The 25,744-nt window shown below is 53.0% G+C and overlaps 1 protein-coding gene across 1 annotated transcript; it reads right to left on the bottom strand.

The window, feature by feature from the left end:
* On the bottom strand, positions 1–20,138 carry Stra6 (stimulated by retinoic acid 6). The gene is made up of 19 exons (XM_005369467.3): positions 20,064–20,138; positions 18,994–19,122; positions 15,462–15,528; positions 15,101–15,186; positions 13,891–14,030; positions 13,548–13,571; positions 13,213–13,379; positions 11,500–11,622; positions 8,841–8,908; positions 8,599–8,678; positions 8,343–8,404; positions 6,675–6,837; positions 5,130–5,205; positions 4,197–4,330; positions 3,119–3,236; positions 2,934–3,035; positions 2,019–2,182; positions 1,459–1,614; positions 1–873 (listed from the first exon to the last, which is right to left on the bottom strand). The coding sequence occupies exons 2-19, from the start codon at positions 19,104–19,106 to the stop codon at positions 704–706; spliced, it is 2,013 nt and encodes a 670-aa protein (XP_005369524.1). The 5' UTR covers positions 19,107–19,122; positions 20,064–20,138; the 3' UTR covers positions 1–703.
* Between the last annotated feature and the right edge of the window lie 5,606 nt (positions 20,139–25,744).

Here is a 25,744-nt window from a genome sequence, read left to right as displayed (position 1 = left end):
GTAGGTGTTCCCCTGAGAGCCCTCCCCCGCGAGGAGGAATGTTCCTCAGGGGCACATTTATTACCTGGAGCACACTAACTTCTTTCATGACAGCTAACGGCATTAAAACTACAAAAATATGTAGCTCTTGGAACGGGCAGCTCAGTGGGGCCTCTTGGAGTCTGACTTGGCTGCACAGGAAAGGGTGGCCAGAAGAGAGAGGAAGGAGAAAGAAGCCCGCACAGGCTCCACCTTCATGGTGGGAGGGCTGGGACTGAGGTGGGGCCAGCTGGGATGGGAGATATCCAGACCTTTCATCACCAGCAGGGAGTAAGGGGCCTCACTGAGGCCCAGCAGGCTGGCAGAAGCAGTGCAGAGAGAGAGGCCTAAGTGTGGCTACCCCTGCTCTGCCAGTTCCAGGACTAAGTGCAGAGAGAGAGGCCTAAGTGTGGCTACCCCTGCTCTGCCAGTTCCAGGACTAAGAGCCCACCAGCTGTTTTCTCCAGAGCCCTAGCTGGTAGCCGGGCGGACAAGCACAGACCAAAGTCCTCTTGAGGCTGGTGGTGTAGACACAGCGACTCCAGTTCTCTGATCCCACAGGGATCTGCAGGCTTGGCAGAGCTGCCGCTGGGGGAGGGGAAGTGCTGACATGGATGGGAGGGAGAATGGTAGGCTGGAATGTGCCTCAGCACATAAGAGCAGGGCCCTGTGGTTTTCCTCACCCTCAGGGCTGGGTGCCATTGGCCTTGGCACCACTTAGGGCTGCCTTCCGCAAGGCCTGCAGGCTTGGGTTGTGTAACAGTGTGTAAGCCAGACCCCAGCGGGCCCTACTCCGACAGCCTTTGGGTCCTCCTCCCTTGGCCATCAGGTCCTTGGTCTGTAATAGTTGCATCCCTGAGAGAGACAGAGAGGGAGGAAGGAAAGGAGGGAGAGAGAGAGAGAGAGAGAGAGAGAGAGAGAGAGAGAGAGACCTTCTATGAGTTCCAGCCAAGTTTCCATAGACCTGAGAAAGGTCTGAAACCTCCAGGCACAGCCAGGGTTCCAGTTACCAACTGGGGAATAGTAGAAGGCTGGGCTGCAGAAGTATGCCTTCTGGTGGAAGAGGAGGGAGAAGATGAGGTCTGTGAACTAGAAGTCTCAGACTTGAAAGCAGCAGGTGGGGGGTCCGGGAAGAGAGGGCAGGCCTATCTGACCCTACCATAGACCTCCTGGGCAGAGAAGGAGGGGGTGTCTCACTCCAGGAGGAAGCAGGGGGTAGGGGAGAGAACCAGTACAGCTATTCTAGTCTCTCTGCACACACAGTGTGTAAATCCATATTAGAGAGAAAATTACCCAGAGACCCAGCCAGGAGGCTGACAACAGGAAGCTGGAGGACAGAGGGTGGGAGACTTCCTGCTGCTCACTATTTTGGAGAGGTCTTCTGTGACTCCTCCCTGAGAAGCTGGGAGTCTTACACCTCCAGCCCAGGTGAAGAAGTACCTTCTTCTTCCTCTGCTGGTCTGAGGCTGTCCTGGGGGGCCAACGTGGGCTGGGGCCGTGGACTTGGCGCATGAAGGAGCAGAGTGCAGAAGGCTATGACCGCTGGATGTGACTGGCTGGCCTCAAACCTCAGGAAGTTTCGGTATGTGTGATAGCCTAGGATAGGTTGGAGACAGAAAGCTAAGGCATGAGGAGCCCATGGCAGACTAGAAGTACCCAGAAACACCAAGAGGCATCCAGGGAAATGTGTACACACTGGCATCCAACCAAGCATGGCACACACACTGCATACAGGCCCTGGCACGCCTGTTAGAATACACCACACCCACCCTGCTGCACATGACTGTCCAGCACCAAACAGCTCTGCCATTTCTGTGCACACACTCACGGAATTCTGACAGCACACACACACTGCACACACATGGCCTTACACCATGGAGCCTTGGCAATGCTCACAACCTGCTGTACCCAAGAAGCCTACATGCACAGATCAGCTCAGAGGTCAGCGTGGGGCAGTTGCTTGGACAGCTCAGTCCCCAGTCCCTGCCTAGGAACCTTACCTGGATCCAGGGAGGCAGCTCTTGGTGGCAGCAGGCTGAGGTCCATCTGGCCCAGGTGAACAGCGTTGTAGAAGGAAGAGAGGAGCACCCGCCAGATGGCCACGACAGCTCCCACCAGCATGTTGATAGGGAAGAGAAGAAAAGTGGCTACGCAGAGCATGCGCCTGGAGAAGAGAGGAGAAAGGCTGAGGCAGGCCTCCTCCAGGGTCCTGTGCTGGGCCAGCGTCACAGCTCCATGCCCACTGGCACTGTTGCCATCCAGTGACTGACATTTTATGGGTGTACTTTTGTACCTCCCAGGTTTACTAGTAAGAGTCTTCCTCTCTCGCTCTCTACCTTGGCTATGAGGCAGGATCTCTTGCTCCACATGGAGCACACTGATTCAGCAGGACTAAGTTGGCCAGCAAGCCACGGGGATCCTCCATGCATGTGCCGCCATCATGTGGGGGCTGAGGATCAACTGGACTCGGGTCCTCATGGTAGCATGGCAGGTGCTTTACCAACTGAGCCATCTCCCCAGCCCTCCACCTGTATCTATACAACCTTGGTGTTCCCGCCTTCCTCCTCCAAGCTCCTCCCACCCCTCCACAAACTCCAGGTTCCTCTTTGGAGCCAAGATTTTTCCCAAACTATTGCTCCAAAGTGTAGAGGAGTTTGTGGGGAAGACAATATCAGTGACCCTCAAAGCCAGAGGCACCAGACAGAACTGGACTAACAGCTCAGTGGTTGAGTGTGTGTCTACCATGAACTAGGTCCTGGGTTTGCAAGGCTATGGGTTCTCATCACCCCCAAAATCTCCCGGGAGAAGATTGGCTCTGTGGCAGATAGGAAAGAGGCATTTTAGAAGGTTAAATCTACAGAAAGAGAGAAGAGTCTGGGACCTGAGGAAACCACAAACTCAGAGGGCCATCTTACTGGTTGGTCAGTTGTGGGTAACCATGGTGAGTCTCCAGAAAGATCCAGTGGGCTGCTATGTTCTGCAGGATTACAGCCAAGGCCAGAGTCAGCCAGAAGGGCCTGTATGTAGGTAGGATGAGGGAAGAGGTGCCGTTAGAGGGTGCTTTGGAAAGTTCAAGAGCCCTGATCTTTGCCTCACTCACCATGTAGATTCCAGGGATCGGAGGAGCAGGAGGTTCCTGCCGTGGAGCAGAGGCACAAATACCAGGAAGGCCAGGACTGTGGTGCCCAAGAAGAAGATGACCTGCTGCACCAGGAGCCCTGCAGGGGGCAGAAGGGACAAGGGGACAGACGGGAGGTTCGCTGGGAGCCAGCTAGCCCCTGTCTTCTCAGAAGTTTCTGTGGCTACCTCCATCCCATGTCATTGCCTGGGCCATGGATTCTTCTATAAAATAGGGATAATAGTTCCTGCCTTAAAGGGCTGTTGTAAGACTCCAGTAGCCTCAAAATCCATGGTTTTGCTCCCAACTTGATCCTGAGTTTTCAGGCACAAATTACCTTTTAAATGAGCGTGTGTGTGCCTGTGAATCAGAGCTTAGTAGCTGTAGGTGCTGAGTGTGGCTATGGAAACCATCGGGCCATACATTCGCCTGGGATGATGTATAAGGGGGCTTTGGAGGTCTAAGGTGGACCAAGACGAGGAACACAACTTTTAGGTCTACTCTTTCCTCTGTCTTGCGTCACCTTCCCTCTTCCCCTGGGTGGGAACGGGGGATCTCAAGGCCAGGTCTGGCCTTTGGAGGGGGCCAAATCCCTCGCAGTTCAAGTATGCTGTGCACGTGCTTCCTAAGGGGAGAACCCGAGACATGGTCTAGAACTTGAGGGTTATCTGACCAGATTCTCTCAGGTGACACGCTATGCAGCTGTCCCATGCTCATGGAACCTTACTTGCATCCCCAGGAATGAGGAACTCCTCACCTTGAAGCAGTCCATTATGGCCAGTCTTCCCTTACAGAAGCAGCCATGGGCCACATCCAGACCCAGGTTCATCGTGCCCACAATTACCCAGGTATACCTTCATGTGAAGGGCTCCCCTTTCAGGGGGCTCCTACACTGTCATCCAGAGCAAGCTTCCTGAACACATGCACGGAGCGGGTAATGGGGGGGGGGGTAATAGGTTCCTCCGACTGCTCTTGCCCTACCCAGCCCAGGAAAACACTTGCCAACTACCCATCCCTTCCACCAGGGCCTAGCCCTAGGAACATGGCAAGGGGGACTCACCAAGGCAACAGAAGGCTGTCTGGTAGGCGCTGAAGCTCATCCAGCAGACGATGGCTTGGCGAGATGGGTGAGTATTCTGAAGCGGGGGACCCAGGTCCAGGCTAGCCCCTCGGTGCAGTGCTTGAAGATTAGCCCTGGGTTGAGAAAAGTGACCTCGGGGAATAATATAGTCCCTCTAAATGGTAGCCCAGGGTGCGCATCTGGCCATCAGCAGGGAACCTTCAGGTTGCAGGAGCGTGGAGATTAATAGTCTGGAAGCGGACTTCCAGAAAAGGTAAGTCTGGGTAGCCTTAGGAGACCCCGGACAGAGGCAAAACCGGATCACTGGGAATGATGGAACTGGAACCCAGGTGGGCCACCAGGAGGAAGGCGAGGCAGAGGGCCTCAAATGCCAGGGCAAGTAGGGCCAACTTTGTGGCCTAAATCCCTGAGTGAAAACTCTGAGGCCTGCCGAGTACCCAGAGAAGGTGGATCAGTTCTCTATGTTGCTCATTTCTTGGAACAGCTTCCCCAACCCCAACACCCCTCCACCTTCCAGGGTTTCTTCTCCCCCTCCATCCTCCCACTTCTCTGCTCTTTCTCTTGCGGTCACTCTGCCTTTGGTACCCTTCTCTCTCAGTCCCATGCTCTTGGACCATTGGAACTGGATTCTTCTTTACGAGCCCTCCCAGGGTCCTTCTCACAGGCAAACTCCCCGACAATGTGTCGTGCCCTGTACCACTCACAGATCTCAAAGACAGCCACACATGTCCCTGGGGCAGCCTTCTTCTCCTTCTCCTCCCACCACATACAGTCATTGCTGGTGGAGGGGTGCCCTATGGCAGCTTGGCCTACAGAGGATTCGCTCTTCCTCCTGGACTGGGATTCCTCAAGTGCTCAGGACTTGGACCCCTGCCCTACCTCTGTCCTGGAGTGTCAGGGCTTGTCACTGACCTGTGAGTCCCCAGGGAGCGGAGCAGGAGCAGGAAGGTTAATGAGCAGGACAAAACCAGAGCCGAGATGTAACATGCTGGATGGGAGAGAAAGCCGGGGAGGTCAGGGGATGAAGGGTCTTGCACAGCCTCTGACCCCTATACCTCACTCTAAGGGGAAGCTGCTGGGACCCAGCTCCAGTTCTTAGGTCCAGCACCAGTCCCTCTCTACAGGCCCGTCCTGTCCAGTAACATACGATAGCTAAGAAAGAGAAAGGGCAGCTTGAACCGTAGACCTGGCCTTCACCTTGGTTTTGTTGCTTACATTGCTATGACCCCTGCAATGAGAGATTCCTACCTGTCATCTACCTGCAGCTCCCCTCTTCCTGATCATATGGCTGGACATCAAGAGTCCTTGTGACTATCACAAGCTTCGCTGATGGCCATGCTGGGTGGGGCCCCTCTGTTAACTCTCTCCCACATACCCCTGACCTCACACACAGACATTGAGACAGCCAGGTCCACAGTCTCTGTAACAGTAACGGTAGATAGAGAGCTCTGAAGACATGTGTAAGAATGTAATGGTGGATAGAGAGCTCTGAAGACATGTGTAAGAATATCATGGAGGCAGCTGACATGTTTCTCAACCCACGTGCCAGTCAACCTCACTCACAGCAAGCCCACAAGGAATTGTCCAGGGAGGGCTTGGCAGTCCATGCCTCCATATACTCCCCATTCTCTGCCCTATACTATCAGCATGCCCTGGGATGGTGTCAGGAAAACAGACAAAGCAGCCACACCCCCATCTGCAATGTTAGCCTCCTAAGTTCCAGCCATTGCTTGTTAATCCCCCAAAGCCAGAATGTTCATTTCAACAAGGGAGCCTCACGTGGACTAATGGTACAAGTTCCATGAGTCACGACTGTCAGGCCTTATGACAGGGTGGAAGGGAGCCCTCACTTGGACGTTAGGAGATCTGCCTTCTATCTACTGTGCCTGGTTGTACAACCTGAGGCTGGCCCCTCCCCATGTGTCCCCACAAAGCGACTGGGAGGGAGTAGGGGGTAGGTAGGAAGGTAGCCGTAAGCTATATGGGACCACTGAAGGGGCAGCTGGTGTGGTTCCCTGCCTAGAGACTTGTCTCCTGGGAAGCAGGGGAAGAGGGGTGGTCCAGATGGGAAGAGAAAACAGGTGCTCTGCCAGGTGCAGCCCATGCTAAGAGGACTGCCCAGAAATCTCAGACTCCATCCCACATACATGGCTTCTCTTCCCTTCCCACCCTGAAGTCACACAGAAGCCAAGACACCTTCTCTGTCACTCTAGCTAGAGAATTAGTTGGTCAAAGACACTGGGATGGAAGAGAGGAAGATGTCACACAGGTTGATAAGAATCATAGGTTGCAGAGCTGTGGAAGCTCCAGCTGCCCCCATTTTGAGATGAGGAGTAGAGACCCAGAGCAGGAAGGAGATGACCAAAGGCAGACTGTTTGTTCATGGCAGGCTGTCACCGGTCCAGTAGCCTGTCTCCTGTCCTCACTAGGGCCGTTAGGGGCACCAGGCAAGCTCACCTTCCACAGCCCATAGGTGATGCTTCACCAGCTCTACCACCTCCTGCCGGTCCTCGGAGAGCACGATCCCAAAGCCAGCCAGCAGATAGGAGACATCCGTGGTGATCCCTGCCCTCACCTTCTGCATAGTAGGCACTACGCTCACCAGCAGCAGCAGGGCCACCTGGAAAAGCCCCACCATGAGGTCGGGGTGAGGGGCCAGATGTGCGCATATCAGGCCCTACCAACCTAAAAAAGTGTTTCCTAATCTACTAGAGGAGACTGTACCAGGCTGCAGCCACATGCTCCCAACTGTCCTGATAGTGGGTCCTTCTGCCTTCAAACAGAATGTGACTTGAAGGTATAACTTTAGCCCCAGGAGGCCAAGGCTAGGCCTCCATACAGATGTCTCCATTTATTTCCTTCTACTTGTCTATCTATCTAAGATTCAGAATATAAATGTTTCCAGCTTTGGGCTGGGGTGATAGTTCAGTCAGTCAAGTGTCTGGTGCGCTTTACTGCATTTGATTAGCATAAACCTGAATTCAAATTTCCAGAACCCATATAAAAAGCTGGGCATGGTGGCTCCTGCCTATAATCCCAGTGCTGGGGAGGCAGACACAGGCGGGTCCCTGGTGCTTGCTAACCAGCCAGTCTGGGCTACTTGGCAAGCGCCAGACCAGTGAGAGATCTGTCACAAAATACAGAGTGAATGGCAGCTAAGGAATGACACTGGGAGCTGTCCTTTGGCCTACACACTCACACACACACAAACACACACACACAAACACACACACACACTCACACACACACACACACATACATACAAACACACACACACACCCAGGGGTAGATGTGAGAGAGAGATTTTAAGTTTTTCAATGGTAAAAAAAAAAAAACAAATAAGCATTAAAATTAGACAGATTTGGATTCAAATTTTGATTGCCCTGAGATACTAGCTGTAGGAAGTTGGCTGAATCGGGCCTCTGAGCCTAAATTTTCCGTTCATAAAATGGTAAGAAACCAGACCTATTTCATCCCAGGAGGTTTTTGTTTGTTTGTTTGTTTTACTGTTGTTGTTTATTTGTTTGTGTTTTGAGACAGGATCTCCTCTAGTCCAAGCTGGCCTCAAACTCACTTTATAGCTGGGAAGGATCTTGGACTTCTGGGTCTCCTGCCTCTACCTCCTCCATGCTGGGATTACAGGCATGTGTTTCCGTCATACTGGAGATTAAACCAGGGCTTTATATATGTACGCAGGCGCTCTACCAACTAAGCTACAGCCCTAGTCCCTGGCAGCTTGTCACTGAAAGTTATGCTAAAGGTGGTGATGATTTATCCAACTTGGTAACTCACAAAATCTTCCCAATATAGAGAAGTGCTTTTATTTCTTCTATGTTATAGATGAGTTAATAGGTTCAGGGAGATGGAGAAAATTGGTAAGGTCACCCAAGAGGCCAGCAATAGAGGTACAGTTTAAATCTTTGTTTATGTTGACTTTGAAACTTGTGAACCTGCTGAGGGCTGTCATCCCTCTCGCTGGGTAAGCTAGTGTTTCCAGGAGGTGCAGAGCAGCTGACTGGGTGAAGGAGCACACCTGGGGATCTGACTGGGGCCTGAGCTGTCCCAGGTTTGGGGGCTAAGGACAGAGGCTTGGGGACAGAGGGCACTGCAGACTGCAGGACACACCTGGTAAGTGGCTGCTCCTGTTAGAGTGGCCGAGATCACCAGCTTCAAGGGCAGACGGAATCCTACAGTTTCCGAAAGAAGGCATGAGGAGAGCAAAGTGGCCCAGCCTCTGGCCCCATCCCTTCCAGGCCAGGCCAGTGTGTCCCCTGTCCAGAACTGGCAGCTGTGCCCACATATGAGGAATGGGCTGCCCCTTCCCACCAGCTTCTCCGGGCAAAGGCTCAGCGTAATTCTGGGCCTCCCCTGCACCACATACCTGGCTGTGGAGTGTAGATGGACTGTTGGGAGCAGGCCCAGGCTCGAGACAGGAGGCTGTGCTTGAAGGTGGGGCGGGAGCTGCAGACAGACCCAGGTAGGTGGAGCCTGAGGAGAAGCCCTCTGCTCCAAGGCCGTGCCACTAACAGGAACCTCCTCCACAGCACTCACCCAATCCCATCTTCCCACACATGGCTCCCAGAACCTCATCTTCTTGCCTACTGAGGTATGCCCAGACCTTACCAGCTGCCCAGCTTCTTTGGGTAGAGGAGGGTCCTCAGATACTTCTCAGAGTAGCTGGTCTGCAGACCCTGTGTGGACAAATGTTGGAATGGTTGAGTTCTGCCACCAGCTGTCCCTGGAGCCCTGGTCAAGGATATTGGATGGATGGATGGACACCAAGTAATGCCTCCTGATTAGGACAGAGGTGGTGGAGTGTGGGGAGGCTGACCTGTGTCTCGTGGGAACAGGGGCCATTCCCTGGAAAGCAACATTCTCCACAAATAAAGATCTCCTACCACACAGCCTGCAACCTGGAACGTTCTTCCCAAGATTCCCTCTTAGTCACATCTTGGCTTCCTGGCCTCTTCTAGGCAGTACTGGGGCCAAGGAAAGCCTGGGCCCCATGGGCTTATTGCTGCTCAGGACATAAGATGGTGCCAGTCTAGAGCATATACCTTAGATTCTTCTCCTGCTACTGCTTACTGTGGTCTGGGGAGATCACAGGGCCATGGGATTTACCTATACCACATTCCAGGCCTTAAGCTGCCTGCACAGCGACCCATGGGAAGGTGGGATGAACCTCTGCTTGGATCAGCGGGAGAACGTCGGCAATGGTCACCCATTGCCATGGCAATCTGGGACCCCAGGGTAGGAGGGGGTCAGCTCAAAGCTTTTCTGAGTCTCTTATGGCTTAAATCTTTCTGGCTAACATCCAAAAAAGGGCTTAATTCTCTGAAATTTAGAGGAGAGGGTTGCCATGGAAAGGAGGAGGGACAGAGGAAAGCCTGGGAGGTGGTAGGAATCTCTTAAGTACATGAACCCAGGCCACCGTGTCCTCTGGGGGACCACAGGCCTTGCACAGAGAACGTAAACATCAGGAAGGCAAAAGTGCTGAGCACTTAGGGTCCTGGTATGTATGGAACCTATCCAAGAGGCAGGGACCTCCTGTACCAGATAGGCCTCCTGAGGTCACGGGCTTCCCCTCTCCTCTAGGTGTCTCCTCAACCCAGTGCCAATCTGTAGCCCAAGCAGAGTGCACCCAAGAGAATACCACTCTGGGTGGGACTGCTCCTCAGCTTCCTGCCCTAGATCAGCTGGGGGTAGCCTGGAAGGGGACTGTGTTGTTCAAGTTCAGGCTTGTGCCAGAGATACTCAGCCAGGCGGAGGTTGCAGCTGGATCCCCCCCATCTCTTTGCTCCCTGCCCCAACCGTCTGTGCCTTACTCAATACATCTGGGCCCTCACCTTGCCCTCCCCACTCCCCAGGAGGCCTCATGATCTCTGCATCTATGTTCCTATGGCTACAGATTCAACACATTACTGTCTGGGCTTGCTCTGGTACCCATCTTAGGGCACTACCTGCAGGAGATCCAAGTCAGTAATCCTGAAATCCCAAATTCCAACTAGCACCTGACTCAGGGGAGGGTCTTAGAAGCTTCTTGATAAGTTCTTAGTATCTTTCAATAATGCTGTGTTGTCATGAGGTATTCATCTATTACATCCAACCCTTCAAACAATTCAACAATACTTCCTTTTTTTAAGACAACCCTCCCTTTTCTCTTGTGGTTGTTGTTGTTTGGTTGATTGTTTTTTGTTTGTTTCTTTTGTTTTACAAGATAGACTTTCTATGTGTAGCCATGGCTGTCCAGGAACTCCCTCTGTAGACCAGACTGGCCTCAAACTCAAAGATCCACCTGCCTCTGCCTCCCGAGAGCTGGGGTTAAAGGCATGAACAACTACAGCCGGGCCAAGACAATATCTCTTATATCCTAGGCTGGCCTTGAACTTCTGGTTCTCCTGCCTCTACCTCTTCTACGTCCCAACCTCTGGGAGGCAGCCATACCCCCTTTTACTTGGTGCTCAGGATCAAACCCAGGGCTTCATGGTTGCTAGGCAAACATTCTCCCAACAGATAAAACTTCAACCTTGTGGAGTATCTCTTATGTGCTGCCACCTGCCCTAGCACAGGCACAGCCCCACCCCTCTCTCCAGCTCCTTCTTTTGCCTGCTCTTCTCCCACTTCTGCTCCTCCCTGTCCTTCAGACTCTCACTGAATTCTGCCTCCTCCAGGAAGCCCCTTTCACCAGTCACCCCCGGCCTTGCATCTGACGTCATCAACAGTTCAGCTCAGTCAGAGTGAGCTTCCTGAAGCAGCCCAACATCTGCAGAATTCTGCAGAGTCACAGGACTCTTAGAGAGCACATTGCTCCAACTGTACCCTCAAGGGTTTCAAAGACAGAACTATGAACCCATGGATTCAGTTCTGCTTTGCTGAGTCCCTGCTCTGCACAGAGCCCAGGGTCCTGGGTACCCTGGGGACTTTCAAGAGCTTGTCCCAGCCTCTGCCCTCTGCCTGGAGACAGGGATAGAGGACAGCACAAAAGTTATTCTGAAAAGAAATTGTTTATGGGCTGGCAGTGAGTAAGGTGTTGCCAAGCCTGATAACCTGAGTTTGAGACCCAGGACCCACATTGTGGAAGAGGAGAACTCACGAAAGTTGTCCTCTGACTCTGGTCACACTCTGCACACCCCCCTCCCCATGACTCCCTTTCACACACATACGTGCATACATGTACAGGTACATAGAAAAAAGATGCAGTTTTATAAAACAGGGGGCACAGACCTGAGAAGGCAGGTGTCAGGGAAGCCCTGGTCCACACTTTACCTGGGAGTCTGCTTACCTGGGAACCTGCTTCCATCTGGTACCGGACACTCTGCACCAGTTGCACTGGGTACCAAAGGCTCAGGAACCCAAGGCCCAGCAACAGAGGCAAGGAGGCCAGCAGGGAGTAGTACTTGTAGATCTGAACAGACAGACACACAATCAGACCTACCTTCTGCCTTCTTCCCAGGATCCATATCCCTTCCCACCCCACACAGGGCCCCGGGGATGGCCCTGGGTCCATGGTAAGCCTTCTGGTTCTAGGGCCACCAAACTGGCTCGCCTCCCGACTTGGGCCCCTAATAGCTTAAACAGAATCCGGAGAAGGTGACACAATCCTTTCCTAAACTCCCATGGTTTCAGTGAGGCCTGCAACCAGTCACCCAGTTTCTCAGTCTCTGTGCTCCTAGAACATTAGGACACACACTACTAAAAACTAGACTACAAAAGGGGCTAGAGGGATGGCCCAGAGGTTAAAATCACTGGCTGCTCTTCCAGAGGTTCAGATTTGGTTGCCGGCACCCACGTGGCGGGTTCACAACTGTCTGAACTCTGGTTCTGAGGGTCTGGTGCCCTCTCCTGGCCTCCACAGGCACTGCAAGCATGTGGTACACACACATACATGCAAACAAAACACTCACCTACACTTAAAAAATGAAAATTAAATAAATAAAAACCTAGACAAAGACCCAATTTTTTCTAGTACAGCTTGCCTAGTACACGCCCCAGCACCCACTGGAGACCTTCCTGGGTCCGCTCCTTCTGTATTCATTGATTTGACTTTCAAGTCAGTGTTTTTTTTGAGAGCATAGCATGTACTAAGTGGTGAACAATACTCAAGTGCCTTAGCAGAAAAGCTTCTTAGCTTTAGTGTTTGGGGTCTTTGTTTTCTATTTTGAGACAAAATCTTACTACATAGCCAAGTTGGCCTCAAACTAGTGATCCTCCTGCCTCAGCTTCCCAAGAACTAGAATTAGAAGTGATCCTTATATTTTTAAAAATTTCCTAATCTTCGCTTTCCTGGAGAGATGGGTGTTGCCAGCTCCATCGACAAGAGGGGAAACCAAGTCTCAGACAAGTGACTCTGTTCCCTGAGTACTCAGCCCTAGGTGGGGTCACCTTGCTTGTCTGTGTACTGTGTCTCTTCCTCTGGAAGGACAGCTCCTAGAAGGCCAGGGACTTACTTTATTTTGTCCACAGGGGTATTTCGAGGCCTGACTAAAGCAGTGGCTGAATAAGAGAAGCCATGCCTGGAAAATGAGTGTGGTGAAGCCGTGGAACTGGGATGTCTGCCTAGGAAGCCGATGCACCTGCACCGCTGATCTTTGGGTCTGCCCTGTGGAGCTTCATAATCTCAGCCAGGAGCTAGCGAAGCTGTTCTGGGGTTCTAGAATTTTTCTTTGGGCCCCTAGGCTATCTCCCCACTCATGACTACTTGCCTCTGTCTATTTATTCTGCCCCCCCCCAAAAGACTCGGAAATCAGGGGAAGGGTGCTGTGGGCTTCCTCGTCCTCACTCTGCCCTCCTAGGCTGAAAGCTGCGGAGGACACAGCCCAGATCCCCACCCCAGGCCTCAGCCCCAGAGCAGCCAAGCTTGGCCACAGATATGGGTTGACGTGCAGGAGAGTCTGAGAATAATCGGGGGAAGCAGGGAAGCCCAGAGTGTGGGCAGAGGTGAGAAGAGACAAGCAGGTGCTTCCATCTCTCCTAGGCCACTGTGAGTCAGGCTTACCTTGGGATCCTGAGGACACTCGGCTCTCTGCCAGACCTGAACTCCAAAGTGGGCCCAGGATAGCACTGTGCCCAATAAGTATGCCATTCGGTGCCCTGCCGTGGCACAGGCAGCCAGAGGGTAATAAAGGACCGGATAGTAGAGCAGGGCCAGTAGCTTCCAGGGCTCTGGAAAGGGAAACAAATGAGAGACACTAACAGAGAGAAAGACTGAGGGCCTAGACATACCCACCGAAGCCTCTTCCCTGTCTATCTCCCAAGCCCCTCAGCTTCTTCAGTGGGTAAGAGCTCACTTTGCTTGGGTTCGAGCAAAAGCTATGATCTTAGCCAAGTTACCTCGCAGTGTCTCTGTCTCCCCGTCTGCAAAAAAGAAAGAAGCACAATGTTTTAGCAAAGGCAAACCGAGTAGTGCTTAGCATGGTGCCTGAGTAAGTACCCGGCAAGCTAAGTACTTTTAATCACCGCTTTCTTCTCTGACTCTTAGTTCTCTCTAAACTAGAGCTATTACTATTGTCCACCTTTGTGGAGATTGTTGATCTACAGAGGTCAGTGTGCGGTCAGCGTACCCCCTACTGACAGATGTTCCTGTTTCCATCACCTCCCCCAGCCAACTTCAATAAACCAGGACCCCACCCTGCCTTGTCTCATCAGGCCAGCCCCGAAGTCCCTGCGCAGATACCTGGGGTGGATGCTGCCTTGAGGCTCAGAAAAGGCAATGGGTTCTCAGCAGGCAACAACAGGCACAGATTACTGAAGAGGACCACAAAGACAGCAGTGGGCACCATCCAGGATCGGTCCCCAGCCAAGAAATCCACAGGGCTGCCATGGACAGGGACAGAATAGAAGGAAGGCACTCAGTCCCTTAGCCTTGCCCCTCCACACTATGCTCCCTAAACTGTGAAGTCGTCAGTCTACCATGCAAAGGGAAGAACGGAGGTCTCTCTTCACTGTTCATTCACTCACTATCAACATGTTTGTGAAGGGCCTCTCACCCATCCTCAGCTGGGCACCGAGGCAAAGGGCGGGTGGGAACAAGTTCTTGGTGCTCCACCCGCCAGGGGAGCTCCAGGAAACAGCCGCCTCCATGGGAGTAGATCTGTCTGTCTGGGCTGGCAGGCCTTCAGAGAACACAGCGAGTCATAACATCCTTGTGCAACGACCGCCTCCCTGGGCTGGGTGTGGACCAGGGCAGAGGGCAGACAGCGGGCACGGCAGTCTCAGCCTTGTGGTCTCTGCTTCTCTACTCTAGTTTGTCCTGGTTTTCTGGGAGCCCCATCCTCTTTCCTTGTACTCCCCAGCAAGGCATGCTTCTCCCTGCCCTGACATCCCAGCCTGCTCCCGCAGAAGCCCCCAGTTCCCACAGGACTTGCACCTGCTATCTTTCCTAACTTTCGCTGTCTCCTTCTTCAGCCCAGTCCTGTGTCGTCAGAACGTCCCCTGCCTCACTCTCTGAAGTGAGTCACACAGCCAAAGGAAAAGGGAAAAAGAAAGTGGCAGCCATGGGGGCTGAAGGGCAGTCACTCACAGATCGTGATCCCAGGATGTTCTCAAGGGAAGAGACTGAGATGACATCAGGGGGTGATGGCCACTCTAGGCCACTCTAAGTCAGAGGGTTTCCTACCAGGGCCTTCCATTCCCTGAAATTCCTTACCCCATCTCCTGAACACTCAAGCAGGTGAAGCAGGTGAATGGAGCAGCCTCTCCACCTCCTTCTGTTATACCCTCCTGCCTAAGCCAAGAACTCTGGGAGGGGAGGGCTCCAGATTGAGAGAGACAGGGGTGTCTGTGTAGTCAGAGCTGGCTTTAAAGCACTTAAGAAGTTACCCACCCTCCCAGAGTAACCTTGTCAGCTGGGCATCAAGTGGGGCTTCCCAGAGCCTAGCACCAACCTGGGAAGTCCGGGCCCGCGATGACCACACCGTGGCCAAAGCCTGAGGCGCCTCACCAGCAAGGCCAGTAACAGCAGAGCCAGGAGCTGGAAGGAGAGAGCAGAGAGGGCTTGGGTGTCAGGCTTCCCGGAGGTCTGAGTTCCAAGACTTGTCCCTGTAGGTCTGAAAAGGCTCCTCACCCACCCAACACATGCTCAGGTGACATCTTGGGGACTAGCTAAAAGATGACAGAGTCTGTGAGAGACTAGACTTGGTCAGTATGTCTGGTTTGGGGGGCACTAGGTCCTCAGCACCGTCCCAAATAAGAACATAAATCTCTCTGCCTTGACTGGCAGCAGGTGGTGAGGCAGGCTGGACTTACTGACAGTGAGGCCAGGCAGGCATGGTGCAGGGCAGGTGGTATGCTGGGCTGGCAGGGTGGCTTCACCCTACGGAAAAAAATGATCCATAGGTTTAGCTGGATCTAGGGTCCTAGGAGGTCTCACCAGCATCTCCCTTCCTCTACCCCGACCCCAGGCTGCCTAGTTCTGCTCTTCAGGGTCAGTCTGGATCCCTATGCCCCTGTATCTGCTGGTCCTGTGCCATGCTATAGGTCTAGAGACAAGAGACTCCTGAGAAACACATAGTAGTGAAGCTTGGTCTGAATATCTATTCTTGGTCACCCCAATAGTTTCTGTCCTCCAAGGTCGTCATCATCCATTAACCTTTAGGGGATTCCTGACTGCTCCCAGACCCACAGACCTACAAAGGTTGAGCCTATGACCTGAATCAAGTAGTCTAGCCTTTAGCCCTGTCTGATTTGCTTCTGCTGCCTGAAGGATCTAGAACCGGAAGGGTCCTTTCTCTTTCCCCATTCCATCTCATTAAAGGCTTTGGGGTGCAGCAAAACAGATTGTATTATTGCACAAGGACACGACTCAGAAATCCATGCTCTGTGCCTGCTGAGCTGAACACACTAAATGAAGGGTCCCTTTTCCTAATCACCACAGAGGCTCCCTGGGCGCTGGCAGAGATCCTGCCCTGAAGCACAGCAAGAAACTCATGGAAATAAAAGGCTCAAGGAGGACCATCCATGGCTGAGTCACGTGGCAGAGAAAGCTTCCACTAAAGACGGGTAAGCAGACAGGCTGGGTGCCAGGGCTAGGATAGTTTTCTAGAATGCCCAGCTTGCATCTGAGAGCCAGAGGGAGGTTTCCAATGTGAGAGAGACCTGGGAAGATGGGGGTGTGGCGTGTGTGGGATGGGGACGTGGGGGAGAAGAGTGAGGAGTTGGGAAGGGGAGGGGGAGGGGATGGAGCTGAAAGGTATCTGCTATGGCTTGGTTTTGTTGGTTAGGAGGCTAGGCCACCCTCTTAGGCACCTGCCTGCTGAGTAGCAAAGAAAGCAAACAGGTGTGCTGAGCCCTGGGACCATCTGCTGGTTGGCCTCCCCCCTCCACCTGGTTTTCTCCTGGGGACTTCTTGAGATCATCATTGAGGTGGAGGGGTCACATGGGTCTTTAATGTGCCATCTCTAGCCCCAGCAAAGCCACTCCCGTAAGCAACATGCCTGTCATGCAAGGGCACAGGGGATGGATAGCCACTGCCTGAGCCTGGGTCTTGTTTGTTTTGTTTTTTGTTTTATGAGGCAGGGCTTCTCTGTAGTTTTGGAACCTATCCTGGAATTCATTTTGTAGACCAGGCTGGCCTCGGACTCACAGAATCCAGAGTGCTGGGATTAGAGGCATGCACCACCACTACCTGGCTTGAGCTTGGGTCTTGTAGCCTCTCACTCCCAAGTGCAATATGATCAGCCTTGGAGCCTTGGGAGTACCGCTCAATTCCCTAAGCCCTTCTCCATGTCTAGTCCTGCTCAGTCCTGGGCTTCCAGCCTTGCCAGGACAGGGATACAGTACTCTGTTCCTTGAGCAACTTGGTCACTTTCTCATGAGCCCACATCAAACTAAAAGCCACCTCAAACCCTGGAAACCTTACTTAAAACCCTATCTGGAGAAACACTGGTCCTTATTGAACGTAATGTTCCTGACGCCTTAGTTTAGTTGTTCACTTAAGATGCTTGGGGACTCAGGCTTTGTGTGATTGATCAGACAGGATAACACAGATATTACCATGGGGAGGGCAAGGAACTACCTCTCTGGTACTGAAGAGTATAGAAGGGAGAAAAAGTTCTACCAGGCTTCTGAGAAGATGGCTGAGAGGCTCCAAACTGGATCACAGCCATAAAAAAGTAACCTTTACAGAGCTTTGGGACTTGAGCTGGACAGAGGCTGGCATCCCCTCAGGAAAAGAAGGGAAGAGCCAACCCTGGGGTGCAGAAAGAGCTTGAGTAGGGAGAGAAGACACTGGCACTAGACAATCCTCTCAGCTTGTTGGCCCAGAGGGAGGCCAGGGCAAGGTTAAAGCCGGTGTGGGAGGCACTGGGAATCCCGCCTGTGCAAGGCAGAGGTCTCAAGCTTAGAAGTCTGTGACTGAGTCCATCCTGACCCTGGGACCCCACCCTAGCTCCATCCTACGGTGCAGGGCACCGTACTAAGGTACAGAGAGTCTGCATCCTGGAGCTTTGAAGTAGCACACCCCTGGGGTGTCTGACTCACATAGGCAGAGGTGAACCCAAGTTCATCTCCTAGGGAATCCCCTGTATTCCCAGATTTCAGTTCTCATCTTTGGCGGTGGGGGTAGGGGTGGGGGAGAGGTGGAGTTGTGTATAGACTTGCTATGTTTTGTTTTCTGAATAAGAAGGTTGTAATAATCCCCTTCACTCTACAGACCCCCCTCTCCGCAGACCCAGAACTAGTTGCAGGCACCTGGCTTCCAGCCCATGCCCAGCCTGGTCCCTGACACTCACAAGGACACAGTTTCTGATTGGGTCCTCACCCCAAGTTTGGAGCTTGGTGTCCTTGGAGAGCCTAGGCCCCTCCTCTAGCCCATGCCTATGTGGCAGAGTTGGGGAGACTGGGCGAGAGGGGGTCACGAGGGCCTTGCTGACCACAGACTTCTGCAGGTGGCCAGAACCCTAAGTCCTCCGAACAACAGCACCTTCCCTCGGGCCTGGGAGGGGCCTCAGTTCCTGCTGGGTGACCCCAACCAAGCCATGCCACAGCCATAGCCTCTGGGGAAACACTTGAGCATTTTTCCTTCTCCAGTTTCAAATTTTAATGGGGAACAGATGTACACACATCTGGCTTAGTACCTCCCCTCCACCCCATCCCACTCCACCCCCACCTCTCTGCCTCACCTTTCCAGTTCTTCAAAAACCCTCAGATGGAGCAGGGGCCAGGAACACTGCCGGGAGAGCTGAGCTCAGAGTGCCATGGAGGCAAACGGTCTTAGGGGAGAGGAGTGCCACAGAAAACCTCAGTGCCCAGACTAAGCAGATAAGAAGGGTCAAGGCCAAGAACTCTCAGGAAACCCGTGGGATGAGGGTGAGTTGGACTGCATGTGTACCTTCCCTGGGCTAGTCTACGCACTTGCTGCTAAAACCAGACCTCCTCTCCTTCCGTACCTTCCTAAACCCGACTCAGCGTGGACCAGAGATGAGCCAAAGGTTGCCTCAGTGACTCCCCAGGTTTTCCTTCTAGGGTTTCTGACTCTCCCATGCTTGTAAAGCCCCAGGTACAAACCATATACCAGTCACCACAGAGGTCTGGGACAGTCACACCGCTACCATCTTGGCTGGCTACAGGCCAGATGGCCTCAAGCCCTTCTTAAGAACTCAAGAACGGTTGTTCTCAGGTATTAGAGACAGCCTAAAGCTGTGACCTGCCTGGTGTCACGCCCCAGATAAATGGAAGAGCCACTCTTAAAACACTGGTCCAGGGTCTCTCTGCCTCCATCTTGGTAATCTCTATACCATGCCCCGTTCTGATGGCTGACTGAGCCAAATGCTACACTTACCCCTCTGGCTGCCCCTCCTCAGGCCCTAGAGGCTCCTCGATGTACCAGCTGCTGTAGTCGTCAGTCATCCCGGAGGAGGTCTGGTTCCCATCCTCTCCTGCGTGGGACGCCATGCTCCAGCCCTTCTTTCTTGAACCCAGAAAAGGGAGCGACAGAAAAGAGAAAGGGGGGCATACAAATGTGAAAAGAGGCTTAAAAGAAAAAAAAAAGAAAGAAAGAAAACCAGAAACAAAGGAGCATTTCTTCTTAATCCCAAAGGTTACTTTCTTGCTTTTAGCTCTCTGGGAAAAGCCATCTGGGACTTCAGGTCAGGGAAGAGCTGGTGGGGTGGGGGTGGAGGGGAGTGGGGGAGCATTCAGAAGTCTCCTCTTGTCTTTTCCTACCCTTTTGCTTGGTCTGACAGTCCTTTCCTGCACCCCTGGAGTTCCAGGCTCTTGCTGGAGCACCTAGTGGGCCAACTGACCTGCTACCAGCTGGTCTACTTTCAAAGATTTCCCTAGTGCAAACTGCCCGCACAGACCCCTTCCTTCCCCGCCCCAAGCCCACCCAGATGGACCCACAGACAGAGTAGAAAGGGGGGACCAAGGAGGAAGGAGCTGCAGAGATGAAAGGGTGGGCGGGCTGTGGCCGGCACCACTTGGTCTGTCCCACAGCTGGGCTCCCCACCCCTCCTGCTCTGGGGTCCAGCCCAAGCCCTCCCCCCTTTGCCAAACTCCCTTGAGAACATCCCCCAGTGTCCGCTTGCCCCTGGTCAGCCCCTTTACCTTTATAGCCTCAGTGCTGGGAACACACCACGATTCTTGATGAGTCCCCTCCCCACCCCCACCGATGGATGTGCAAGTCTACCTACCTCCAGCACCTGCCCCCAACAAGCTCTCCCCGCTAGGCACAGCCCCTCTGCAGAGCCCAGTATTGTGGCATCTTAGGACAACACCCTACTGAGGCTGGCCACAGAGGCAGGGAGGAACCTATCCACATGGTCTCCTGAGTATATATGAGGGAGAACACACGTGTTACACTAGTCAAACCTTTTTGTTCTTACGACTTGATTTCACAAGAAGATAACTCACCCCCACAGGCGGAAATGAGTCCTTCAAAACTCAAACCAGACCTGCGAGAAGATTCGTCTGCCTGCTGCTGTTCTTGTTCCAGCCCCGGTGAAGGGGTGAGAGTTTCCTATCCTCCCAGAGGAGCTGGACCCCTGGCTGCCCCCTCCCTTCCCTGGCCCAGTCTGTGGGGAGGAGCAAGAGGCAGACAAAGCAAAGAGCTGTTCTCAGCTGGGACCCAACACTTTGCGGCTTCCAGCCCTTCAGTGTGCCACAATTCTCCCAGCACTGATGCTGAAAGACTTTGGGCCATGACCTTGTCCAGACGGGCTTTAAAAGCATTTTTATTACATTTATCTAACGGGTGGGTGTGTAGTATTTGGGGGGGAGCAGCACGTGCCATGGCAGGGAATGACATATAGGAATTGACTTTCTCTATCGCGTGGGACAGAGTACAGGTTACTGGGTCCTGGTGGCAAACGTCTTTTCCCACAGAGATATCTGATGCCCTCCCCCCTTTAAAAAACATTTATTCATTTATTCTTTCAACAGAAACCTACTGACCACCTACTGTGTGCCAGGACTGTTCTGGACGTTGAGACTATTAGGGAACACAGTTCAGGAACCTATCCTACCAACATACATTAAATAACCCCCAGAGCCTGAAGATTGCCAGGAGAATCCAAAGGGTGTCCTGATCAGTCCCATGAGGACTGTTTTTGGCAAAAGAGCAGCGGGAGTGAGGAGGATTCCTGAGGAAAGTCATCTTTGGGTAGAACTCTGCAGGATACCAGCTGGCCAGAGGCTCTCCAAGACAAATGCTCAGAGCGAGAGGAGTTCCCCATAGAGGGAAGCTCCTGGCACAGGCTCAGAGTGCACAGGTCTCAGTCTCACAAACTCACCTCCCACTGCTAGCCAGACCCATTAAGCCGAATGGGGACCTGAGCCCTCTGAGCCATCTCTGCCTCCTTCCCAAAGGACCTGTCTTCCAGGAAGATGACTCTGACTTCCCCTCTGATTCCACAGAAGAATTGCTAAGACAGAGTTTTCTCAGACACAGCACAGGAGTCAACACCAGGCCCACCTGGTCTCAGGGTTCAGGCAAACCAGCCCCTAGACATGCTGTTGGCTCTCTGGAGACAGGGCCCTGCTTCTCTGTCCCTGACTCTCTTTACCTTAGGACTTTACCTGGCTTCGAGATCACAGAGACTTCAGAAACAGTCTGGCAGAAAGGTTCCTTGCTTCAGTAGCCCTTCTTCAATCATGGGCCTATATCATAAGGTTGCGATGTCCCGAGCTTGCTGGAGCCCTTCACCTCTCAAGGTTAACAGACACTCAACAAGGAGTAATCAGCCCCTACTGATTTTAACCCTGCCTCCTGTGGTACCTGTGACAAAGAGTTGAGTCCTAGACAGTAGCCAGCTGCCTGAACAGGACAGACACTCCTGGTTGAAAACCTCTGCCTGTCAACCTTGTCCTGTCTTAGAGGGATTCTCTGCTACCTCACAAGTCTTGTTAATTCATTCATTCCAAATATTTTATGTGGCAGTCATGTCTCCACCTGCTGATGGCACAGGGTCATCCCATGAGACTTAGCATATAGGGAGGTAGAAAGGGACAGCTCACTGTGAGCCATCAAAATACAGTAGGAGAAGAGGCGGGTAGTGTGGAACCAGCACTTTTAGGAAGACTGGTGTGCAAAGGCCTCACTGGGCAGGTGATATGGAGCCTAGACATGAGGGGAGGGAGGGAGGAACCCTATCAGGCTGCCTGAAGGAGCCTCTGTTCACTCAAGAGTGAAGTCATATAGATAGCCAAGGTCAGACATGTCCACTACCCCACCTCCCTCTACCAAATCTGCTCCCCTAGAAGAGATTCCTATAAATGCTGCCCCAGATCCAAAGATACCACCTCCCTATTCTCTAGGGAGATGTAGCAGCCACCTTGATGGCAGCCCTACCTCCCTGGCAGGGATAGGAAGGTATAACATTTGTTTTTCTCTGTTTGCATGGACCCAGAAGCAGCCTTGGGTCTAGTGCCTGGGGCAGGGCAGCACTGGCAGGGGAAGCAAGACAGGTTTCCACATGGCAGTGGATAGGAACCTTTAGGGAGAGGCAGGCTCTCTGTGCCCGAGTGTTGGCTCTGCCCCTGCAGCCTTGAGTGACTCTCAGCCCCGCCTCCATGGCATCCAGCCTACAGATTCTTCTATTGTGGCTTCTCCCCCAAGACTGTCTTCAGTGACTTCAGGCCCTGAGAATGTGGAGGCACCGCACCAGACCTTGTTGTAGCAAGCAGATCAAAGCATATCAAAGCCACAGAGCCTGGCTATGGCTATGCAGGTCTCCCCCCAACCCATGACTTCTACCTACCCTCTGGTTCCCATCCACTCTGGTGGGACCAGGGAGAAAGATCCATGAGTAATGGGTAATCATGTTCCAGCAGCCGAAGACGAACCTACTTCTTAATCCCAAGTTTTTTCCTCAGACTGAAACAAGAACAGCATGATCCTCCTACCCACAAACCAGAGGACTAGCTCTGAGAGGATGGGGATAAATCGCCTAGCCATACGGGCAAGCCGGAGAAAGGTTGGGGTCAGGAATGCTAAGACGTGCCCTTGAAGGATTTCTGTAAAGTCCTGGGCAGCAGGCCCAGCCTGCCCCTAGGAGCTGGCTCCATAGAGGCCCAGGTACCCAGAACAGCAGGTGGGCTCTGCCCTCAGGACGGAGTGCTGCAGAGAAGAGGCAACTGCGAGAAAGAACAGTAGAGACCCGAGGAAAGTGAAGGGCAAGGGAGGAAAAACAGTCTTGGGGACTTCCTGGCAGGGTATGGAACAGGATCCTGAGGTCAGAAAGGTCTAGGCAGGGCCACAAGAAACGATGTGTCTTAGGAAGCTGAGAGAGGGAAAACAAGAAGCCAAGAGAACACAGAGCAAGGGAGGGTAGGGCTGCCTCCCACTCTAGCCTGTGTGAGCTCTGACGACTGAGGTGAGGCTGGTCTTGGCTGACCAAAATGCCAAGGCCTCCTCAGGCTAAGGCCATTGGCTGTCTAGGCTCGATAGGGAGAAACCTTGTCCCTTGGAATGGAGCTGGTCCTTAAAAGCTTTGGAATAGGGCTTCCTTCCTCTCGGTGTTTTTGTTCAAGTTGATTAAACCTGAGGAATGTTTGTGTCCCGGAATAGAGGTCCACGTGTGTGTCTGTGGTTATCAAAATCTTCAAAGGGCAAAGTGCTAAGCTCAGAAGAAGTCAATAGCAACCTGCCAGGAATGAGGGGAGCAAGCACCCCCAGAACCTTAGAAGGCCTCTCAGCAGTACCCCTACATGTTAGTAACTCCAAGAGAACCCCCAGAACATCAGTGCTTCCCCTGAGGCCCCTCAGAACTTCACAAGCATACACATCCACTCAAAAACCCCAGGATTTCAGCCTGGGGAGAGGGAAAAAGAAGGCTCAAATCCCCGGGAGCAGCAGCCAGAGCCCACAGATCCCCATCTCTCTCCACCCTCCTACCCCAACCTTGGACTCTAAGTCCAGCAGCACACCCCAAATCACACAGCATCAAAAACTTAGCTATACCCCAACCCCAGAAAGATACAGAGCCCATTGGGTGCTTTAGTCCACCGCGGGGCTGGGTGGCAGTTCAGAGATCATGCAGGCAAACAGAAAGGCAGCCTCAGTTCCAAGAAGGCAGACAGTTGGGAGTCTGCTTACCAGCATAACACACACACACACACACACACTCATCATCATCATCATCATCATCATCATCATCATCATCATCATCATCATCATCATCATCGTCATCAAACAACCTCAGCACACACAGGAGCCAAACTATCTTGATGCCACACAGTGAACAGGGAAACAGGTCTGTTGGCTGTTCAGCTTGAGAGAGGTTAGCGTGGGTGTTCTTTATCTCTTTCTTCCTCTGCCAAACAGGAGGGTCAGAGCATCATGGGATGCCTCGCTGGAATTCTAAGCCTCCTCACCTATACCACCGTGTGCTGAGTTGGGGTAAGGTGAAGCAGAAGAGGGTAGCTGGCTGTTCCAGGGGAGTGGCGCGTTGTTCCCCTCCCAGAGGACCAGAGGAGCTCAACTTCTGCATAGGGCAGAGGCGACTTTTTTACTCTCATGGAATAAGGAGTCTACCTTCCAGGAAGACAATAAGCGGAAGGCAGGTGGCTTCTAGATGCTACTCAGGCTACCCGACCTTCAGATATGGAGTGATACAAATGCCATGAAGACTGCTCAGCTGTAAGGTCTGGAGTAGCCTTCCCTCTTACGTCCTCCCTGGGTGGCACTGCCATGATACAGCCTTGAGAAGCAGGCTTGAACTTCACGCTGACCACTGACTGCTGGCAGATCTGCTGACCACAAGACAGGGCTTTCCCACCATCTCTTGTCCCAGAACTTGGATTCTGCTCTGACGTGACTTTTGCAACATTCTCGTATTTTCTTTAAAGCTCCCACTCACTTCCCAGTCCCCTGCCATGTCCATGGTTGCAATCTGGTCCCTCAGAATGGTTCTCCCTTGGCTCCTGCCCCTTCCAGCCCTCAAGGCCTGGTTTCCACTTCACCTGGAGTGCTCCCTTGACGTCCCCTTCGGGCTCCTTCCACTCCTGATTGATCTGGGCAACCGCAGAGTGCTCCTGACCAACTAGAGCCTTCTTCTCTGAGGCCCAGCCCTGCTAGAGCTGAGGTCCTGCAGACTGGCTGGTAGCGAGGCCACAGCAGTTGTCCTGAGCAGGTCCCCACACCTGCTTTAAGTGGCACTGCTTGATCTCCCAGAAGCCCCCTCCCAATCCCAGTCCTGTCCCTCCTCCTGCTTATCCCCTCCCAGACCTCCTTCCTGCAGTGCTGGGATCAGAGGGGTCTGCCAACCCTTCCCCCCACCTTCTGTCTAGCTCAGCTCTGTGCCCCTGAGCTGCTGGGGCCCCACACAAGGCAGCAGTATGTCTCCTGTAGTAGAGTTTCTCCGCCCCTAACCCATTTGCCCGAAACTTGATCCCCTTGGCCCTCAGAATCACCCCACTGGAGAACCCCGGGCTTTGATGGCTGAGTTTCCCCAGCTGTGGCCATGGGTAGCTCAGAGACCGCCCCCCCCCCAATTTGTCATCATCCATCACTCCCAGGGGGCATCGCCTGATGAATTGTATTGAGCCCAGCCACCAGCTCAGCTTTTAATAACTGATCAGCACCCTGCTGCTGCCCAGCTGGGCTGAGGGCCCTGACCACAGGGTAGAGAGGAAGCTGGAATTTCTGGTATGAGCCATTCTAGGAGGAAGCCAAAGAGCCTCCTCGGAGACCCTCCTCTTCCAGGCTTCACAAAGAGGCTGCGAGGCTCTGGGTCCCATTCATCAGCATAGCACATTTCTGTACACTCCTGAGGCAACGGGAACAACACCAGATCCCTAGCACCCCTACACTGCTCACCACACCCCCCCTTCATCCTCCTTGAAGGATGTCCTTCAGGGAGGCAGCTGCACAGGGGAGGAGGACGCTCAAAAGATGCTGCACCCTTTGCTGTGACGGGCAAAGCAAGGAAAGAGTGGGCAAGAGCTAGGACGAGAAAGGAGTCTGGCTTCTCAGGAGGAAGACCTAGAGAGGGTAGTTTCCTTTCTGGAAGAGAAAGTTGCTGAGGTCAATCAGGGTGGGCAGCCTGAGGGCCATAAACTTTCCGTGGTCTGGAGAAGAGAGTAGAATTGTGGAC

The sequence above is a fragment of the Microtus ochrogaster genome, unplaced genomic scaffold (assembly GCF_000317375.1).
Source record: "Microtus ochrogaster isolate Prairie Vole_2 unplaced genomic scaffold, MicOch1.0 UNK49, whole genome shotgun sequence".
Lineage (NCBI taxonomy): Eukaryota > Metazoa > Chordata > Mammalia > Rodentia > Cricetidae > Microtus > Microtus ochrogaster.
This window is presented reverse-complemented; position numbering and strand designations above follow the sequence as displayed.

Coding starts and splice junctions, on each gene's coding strand:
- Stra6 (XM_005369467.3), bottom strand. CDS start 19,106: ATGGCGTCCCACGCAGGAGAGGATGGGAACCAGACCTCCTCCGGGATG. Junction 13,380..13,547: donor GGAGACAGAGACACTGCGAG/GTAACTTGGCTA, acceptor TTCCCTTTCCAG/AGCCCTGGAAGCTACTGGCC. Junction 8,405..8,598: donor CATCTACACTCCACAGCCAG/GTATGTGGTGCA, acceptor CGGAAACTGTAG/GATTCCGTCTGCCCTTGAAG.